The 7623-nt window shown below is 42.6% G+C and overlaps 1 protein-coding gene across 1 annotated transcript in view; it reads right to left on the bottom strand.

Moving 5' to 3' along the window:
* Positions 1-1129: 1129 nt before the first annotated feature.
* The window catches only part of LOC134197930 (WD repeat-containing protein 35-like), a gene marked incomplete at its 3' end in the record, with an annotated part of 11885 nt that continues 5391 nt past the window's right edge, over positions 1130-7623 (bottom strand). The window contains exons 11-14 of the mRNA XM_062667283.1: positions 1722-1784; positions 1496-1543; positions 1270-1434; positions 1130-1204 (exon numbers count right to left, since the gene is read on the bottom strand). Of these exons, the coding sequence (XP_062523267.1) occupies positions 1130-1204; positions 1270-1434; positions 1496-1543; positions 1722-1784 (351 nt within the window). The remainder of the gene's footprint in view (positions 1205-1269; positions 1435-1495; positions 1544-1721; positions 1785-7623) is intronic.

The following is a 7623-nucleotide window of genomic DNA, read 5'->3' as shown; positions in this document are numbered from 1 at the left end:
AAAAGTTTGTCACTAGAACTTGCATCTGTAACATTGCTGTTATGAAATTGACCAAACATCAGTGTTCGAAATTGAGAGGTTTTAGTCGCCAGTAGTAACTCAAACCTGTTGTCTGGCGACCAGACTATACCGGGTTAGTAGGCAAACCTTGCAACTGTCTACTTATCTATTTGAGTGTAACGTGATTATGGAGGCCCATCTTAGTATGTTGACTGTTGTAGTACGCGTGCATCATGATACAAGGCTTAATTAATCTATTGGGTAACATCTAGTATCTAGTAAGTCAGGCTAGAAAGCTACAGTGCATTTCGTGCCTAGATGATGTACCATCAGTGGTAATTAAAGGTGAGCTTCATAGACTGCAAGTGCAAATGCATGGCAGGTGCTAACTAGTTAATTGAATTGATCAGCCAATTAATTAGGCAAGTTTGCCAATCTTACAAAAGTCTATTAACTTGTCTACGTCATGCTACAAGGAGTTCAAAAGGCCATCATGATGTCCTGATTGATATCATAGCCAAGAAAGTGTAGAGTAGTTCGACTGCCTACAGGAGTGCATGGCTAAAGAACAAAAGAACTATCTACCATGGGGGGGGGGACAATTTAGTGCACCTGTGTCAATATTGAAAAATACCTTCCTTTTAAACTCATGACACTCTTATTTACAAACGACTCTACACTTTATATTTTAGTACAGTAAGTGCAATGTTCAACTACTTTATTTGTATAAAAAAACTGGCTGAAGTAACCACTTTGTAATTGGTAGTCTCGTGTTGCCAGCTCCTCCCATTTTAAACCTTTAATCAGCGCTGATAATAAGCGCCGCGCAAATGCACTTTTAACACAATAAACATTGTATGATTGCGACTCCGAGGACACCGCAAAATTTGGCGACTACACTTTTTGGAAATTTCGAACACTGAGACACAAAGTTTAACAGCCTCTCTAAAATTAGTGCCTAACTAAATAAGCGCCTCAAAAATTAAAGAACCTAAAACGTTAAGCATCTCTACGCCAATCTTTTTAAAATACGATATTCTTTCAGTATCAATAATCAATGGTCGTTTGATACTGTATAGCTGCTGTGATCGGTGTGGCAGGCACAACACATGCTAGCACAACGACTCACCTGGATGGCAGCAAGTACATAAAGTTTCTTTATTCTCAATGGGTTGGAGCGAATTTCAGCACTCTCTTTAGCCAACTATAAATAATAAAAGTTCAAACCTTGGTAGCATGACAACATGACAACACCGTGTGCTTTCTGACTTCGAATAGCAATCGGGCAGCATCCAAGTGATGGTTTGCTTTCTGGTAAAGCTCAACAGCCTCTAGCTTGTTATCCCTATCGAGTAAGTACGATGCATACTTGGCAAGTAGAGTATCGATTTCCGTTCCGTCGCCTGTTTTAGCCAGTTCTACTGCTTGATCCCACTAAAAATCAGCACACACATCAGTAGGCTGACATAATAATGTCCATCATCGGAGGTTGCACCTGGTTGAGATGTACACAGCTGTCGATGGCTTTGTTTACTTGACCAACCTGAATTCAATACAGAGTTCAAAGTAAATGTGTGTGTTTGTTTGTTTGTGTTTGCTTGTTTGTGTGTGTGCATATGTGCGTGCCTGTGTGTGTGTGTGTGTGTGTGTGTGTGTGTGTGTGTGTGTGTGTGTGTGTGTGTGTGTGTGTGTGTGAACGTCATTCAACGCAGTCACCACACCTTGACATAAGCAACAACTGCTTGCTCACACATACCCACAGTAACAAACATCTGCCCAATCGTCTGCAATACAACAAACCACAAACAAAGCTTACACATTACATAATGTACATGGGTACTAGCAAACATAATAATTAACAGAATTCACACTCTTGCCATGTAAGCATGTATATCTAAAAATTCCAATAATTATAAAACAAGAAGACTACCAAAAAGCATTTAGATCAAACAAATATCCAGTTTCAGTCACCATGTCCATGTTTATTTTCAGTCAAGGCCAAAACCTCACATTATGTGAAAGCAGATAGTTACGCATAATACAAGCTATACAGCTATGAATGTCATAAATTTCATACAAAAATGACCACTTTCCCAAAGATGAGCTAACAGTCTGTCACATACCTTTTAATACCAATTATGCAACAAATGTAATAGCTCATATCTACATAAACTTATACCATGTTTACATGAGCACACATAGCGAGCGAGCCGAGTCAACATAGCATACCAGCCTGCGTTTACACGACACGCTCTTTAGAATTGAGCCAATGCTTCTGATGGGCATGTTGTTAGTCACTAAGCGTGCATTATAAACTTGAAATCGTGTTATCTCATGCTTGCAATGGATAGAAGTAAAGCTGTTTGTGTTTTCTTCTCTATGGCTTTACAATAGTCAAATCGAAAAATTTGTAGGACATTTATAAGACGAAGTCCTATTTAGAGGAAGCATACGTCTACCGCCAGTCGACTGTTGGAGCACAAAGTTCAAGAGATTTGTTCCTTGCTGTCGTTGTGTGGGCACTTGTTCTTTTCAATTTACTTCTCTGGAAAGGTACATTCGTATGAAGTGTGCTGCTCCCATCCCAGCACAGGTAAGTGTTTACATGACATACCTGACTAAGTCAGTACAGGTTGGCTTGGCTAGAAATTCTGAGTCTTGCTGGTTCGGTTTCCCACAACTCAGCCCGCACTAAACATGCCTTTACAGACACGAGTGGCTCACTGATGCTGTGTAATGCATGTCAAACGAAATGGTGATGTATCCCTGTCCTCCTCCGGATTGAATGTTGAATGTGCGCCACACGAACACGTCAGTACCGAGAACTGGTTTCAGCGGATATCGATCCTGACAGAAGATGAAGTGTTTGGCGCACACAGGGAGAGTGATGTTGTTCACAACTATCAATTTTGTTGAGGTAGCCATCTTTCATGCAATATCTCCATGTAGATAGAGCTGAACAAACAAGCTTGTCTCTGCAGTTTATGCAGCAAAATCAAGTCTCTAGCCTCCTTTATACAGGCTAGAGAGATGACTGCACTCTATTGACATGCATGAAGTCAAATTTCAAAGGAATGCAGGGTTTCTGATGGCATCCACTCGATTAGTTTTGTCTAGTAGCAAGCTTTTACAACATGTTAATTTTGCCCGGAAGTATGATGCTTACATGTCCTGCGATATCGCATCTCTAGAGACTCCGTGGTAACGCGTGGTTACCTTGTCACGCTATTATGCGTGCATGTAACTAGCTGCTATAAAGACGCATGCGATACTGTATTTACGCACGCTTACATTCGTTTCTAGGAGCTTACTCGCTGTCGGGCTAAATGTAATTACACTCGTGTAAATATTGCTAGAGCTTTAGTACACTCACAAATTGCGTGTAAGCAATCTGTGCACCTTTCGGCCATTCTACTCTCCAATTATCCTAGCGTTGAAACATTGAATTATGGGTATGTGGAAAGGTACAACTATAAATAAGTGGAAACCACATATGAGTAAGATATGAATAAGTGCAACAACGCATGTTTTTTGCAACAATGCATGCACACCCAATGATGCTAGGATAATTTGAGAGTGGAATGGCTGAAAGGTGTACGAATTGCTTACACGCAATTTGTGAGTGTACTAAAGCACTAGCAATATTTACACGAGTGTAATTATATTTAGCCCGACCGCGAGTAAGCTCCTAGAAATGAACGTAAGCAAGTGTAAATACGGTATCGCATGCGTCTTTATGGCAGCTTGTTACATGCACGCATAATAGGGTGACAAAGACCTTGAAGGTAACCATGCATTACCACGAAGTCTCAAAAGATACGATATTGCAGGACATGTAAGCGTCATACTTCTGGGCGAAATTAACATGTTGTAAAAGATTGCTACTAGACAAAACTAATCGAGTGGACACCATCAGAAACCCTGAATTTCTTTGCAATTTGACTTCATGCATGTCATTAGAGTGCAGTCATCTCTCTAGCCTGTATAAAGAAGGCTAGAGACTTGATTTTGTTGTATAAACTGCAGAGACAAGCTTGCTTGTTCATCTCTCTATCTACACGAACATATTGCATGAAAGATGGCTACCTCAACGAAATTGATAGTTGTGAACAACAGTACTCCCCCCCCCCCCCCCCCGAGGAGGATGTGTGCGGCAAACGCTTCATCTTCTATCAGTATCCGCAGCAACCAGAGATCGACACTGACGTGTTCGTGTGGCGCAAACTCAACATTCCATCCGGAGAAGGACAGGGACACATCACCGTTCCATTTGACGTGCAGTGCACAGCATCAGTGAGCAACTCGTCTGGCAGCAGTGTGACATCTAAGCCGTACTCACCAGAAAATGGTGACCAGGTTTCGGTCAAAAAGGGCCCATGCGACAAACCAATACTGAAAACAACAAGCACAGGTTTCAAAATATATACACAGCGCCATAGACATAGTTGCTGCATGCTAAGCTCGATGGTCCAGCTGGTACATATGACTTCTCCTCTAGGAGGCAAACAGGTCTTTTGCCTCTTAGCTATTAGAGGAAACCAGCTGCATGGACCCTGAGCCTCAAGCCTGCAAATCTCATGATGCATGAACCTAGTATGTTGATTTATATATTTTTACTTTCACATGCAGTTGGCCCTCAAAATCCAAGTATCTTCTACTTCGGTGTGAGAAACGATTATGAAGGAGTGAAGCAAGTTGCCGTTCGAGCTCTCAAGAATGGTTCTCCTTTCGTTCAGCAAATGATCGATCTGTATGGAATAGGACAATTTGGAATCCACTCCATTGTCTACTTGGCTTGGCTTGATCTGAAACAGGGAGATTTGTTCAAATTCGGTACGTACGAAGCCACCTTCCAAATAATTGACCTCACAAACCCGACTACCAAATTGGCAGCAAAAACCGTCAAGGTGACTGTCACCATCAAAGGCAATGATGAAATCAGATAATAAAAGTGGAGTATCCAGAGAACTGAAACAGTTAGCGTGCAAGCTGTTCCACTCCGAATGACTAATTGTGGAGAAAAACTCGATCATCGCGTAGCTATATGTAGTGCATGATGTTATTGCTGATTTCTGTAACTCTGTACATCTGATGTAGTCACTAAAGTGTGATTAATTAAATCTAGAAAAGCTTTCGTATGTGATTTCCTGCGTATCTAGTACAACGCCTTCCTCCAGTTCATTAATTAACCGAACAGGTTATCTAGCAATCTGGATACAACAACCTAAAGGCAAGTGTTTGAGGCTGAGAACTAGAGTAACATTGCGTCAGATATCTGAGATATATGTAGACAATACTAGGGAGTGGAGCTTCTAGAGCATGCGCAATCTCGAGGGTAACACACACCTTTCGCCGATCTCGCTGTACACAAAGTCCACGTTTCTGGGTCTGCTTCTGAACCGTAGATCATCTTGCCATTGACTACGCTTTGTAAGTAAGTTCACTACTTACTATTTCATGCAGAAGCCATTTCTTGAGTACGGCTTCTCGAGGGTAAGAGACTGCTGTTCACGGTGAAATTGCCTGATTCACACTCTGAACAGATACACGTGGAGTGGACAGACTACTCATTGCATAGCGATGAAAGTTTTGTTAGGTAAAGATTTTGTGGTAGGGGATTCCATTCGGGGTAACCGAACATGATGCACTGTGTGGTAGACTCGACTAGCCTCGTACCAGACCCTCTCGCGCCGTCGTGCCTGGTTCCCGTATAACACAACTACACTGGAGAGGGTCTGGGATCATCCCGCCTACCATTTATGCTATTAGATGATCAACTTAGCTCGTATGTCACCAAGCCCCAGCTACTAATACGATTAGTCTAATAGTTATTCTGATATGTCACATGGAACGTCTTGCAACCGACTTGACCTTCCATTCGTACTCTACTTGTTTCCTTTCAGTGTTGGTATCCTGTCCATACGCAAGCTCTACGTATTTGCCAACCTCTCTGGGAAAGAGGACTTCCTCTCCAAGAGACTCTAGAGCGGAAGTCAACACCGTGTCTGACGGCACGCGCTGCCAGGCTCCAAATGTTCCCGAATCGTACACAAGCTTCCTGATTCGTATTGTTCTCGTAGCCTAGCACAGTAATAGAGCAGCGCCTAGTGCATCCCTAGTCCAAGCTACCTAGACTGCTGATCGAATCACATTGGACCTCACAGCTTCAGATAATGCAAATCGAACTCAGGATCGAGCTCCCTCTGTGAATGAATTTCTTTCCATGCAGCAAAATGAATCTCTTCTCATGTAGCTGTACAGGAACGAAATGTAAACAGTGAATGTATGCAATCGGATATCACAGCTAGCATAACTTTGATGGAAGGATGGATTCATAATTAACTAAGAGCATGAAAGTGTTGACATTGGTGACGTGGGGTTACACTTAGATGACGTGGGGTGACACTAGGTGAAGTAAGTAGGCGGTATGATCCCAGACCCTCTCCGGCGTTGTCGTGTTATACGGGAACCGGGCATGACGACGCGAGAGGTCTGGTACGAGGCTAGACTCAACCCAGTCTCTCTCCGCCGTCTTCATTCCACGGATAGTCAATCCTCGGCAAAGACTGACTATCCGGGGAATGATGACGGCGGAAAGAGACTGTGTCGAGTCTAACTGTGTGGCTGAATAAGACTACATGTTTCCCCATCTAGCGTTCTTGAACTGTGGAACTGTGAAACTGTATATCTTGTCAAACTAGAGTCAGCAAAAATTCGTCTAGCCTAAACAACCCTTCATAGAAGGCGGTGAGCTCATGAGCTTAATTACATCACTTGATGTACCTTGGCCTGATTCTTTTATTGCTATACAGAGTAATAGTCTTGGCTGCTGGTTCAATCCAACTCCACACTGTATCAAGCACATTGCTCGACACAACCTGTATAACTTGATTTATCATTTGGAAGTGTGTTGATCGAGAATACCTCGCCTTTCCTTGCAGCTCACACTTTGCAGATGCAAGGTCTTGCTCAAGAACTCTAATCTTGTTTTGAAGTTCTGACATAAACCGTCAGCTTCAGCCTCAGTGACATTTTCAACAATCAACGTCTTCACTTCTAGGATCACTAGACTAGCTAGACACATGTCTTGATCAACTGCGCCAGCGGATGAGGTAGAACAGCCTCTGCTTTCTGATGTAGACATTACAGCTATGGAATAGCTAGTGCGTATGTGTTGTGTTACTTTAGACAAAGACTGGCAGTGCTAATTGTAATAAACAGACTAGTGTACATGTAGTGTACTGATCCACGTCAGTACATATCGAGTGCAAGTTATCACAGTAAGAACTTCGACTTGGCCAATCACAGAAGCAAGTTAGACTGCCTAGAAACACCACAAAATGTCCTACATGTCTGGTTACCCCAAATGGGTTCCAGGTGGCATGATTTCAATCGCCAAAACTAATCCATCGCTAGGCAATGAGTAGTCTGTGCTTCCACTCCCCGTGCATCTGTTCAGAGTGTGAATCAGGTGACTTGAGCTTGAACAGCAGTCTCTTACCCTCGAGAAGTCGCAGTCAAGAAAAGGCTTCCTACGCGTTTCTACGCAGGCAAAGTCTCTCACCAGACGCATGAAATGGTAAGTAGCGAACTTACTTACAAAGCCTAGTCAATGGCAAGATG

This window comes from Corticium candelabrum, unplaced genomic scaffold (assembly GCF_963422355.1).
Source record: "Corticium candelabrum unplaced genomic scaffold, ooCorCand1.1 SCAFFOLD_83, whole genome shotgun sequence".
In the NCBI taxonomy this organism is placed as follows: Eukaryota; Metazoa; Porifera; class Homoscleromorpha; order Homosclerophorida; family Plakinidae; genus Corticium; species Corticium candelabrum.
This window is presented reverse-complemented; position numbering and strand designations above follow the sequence as displayed.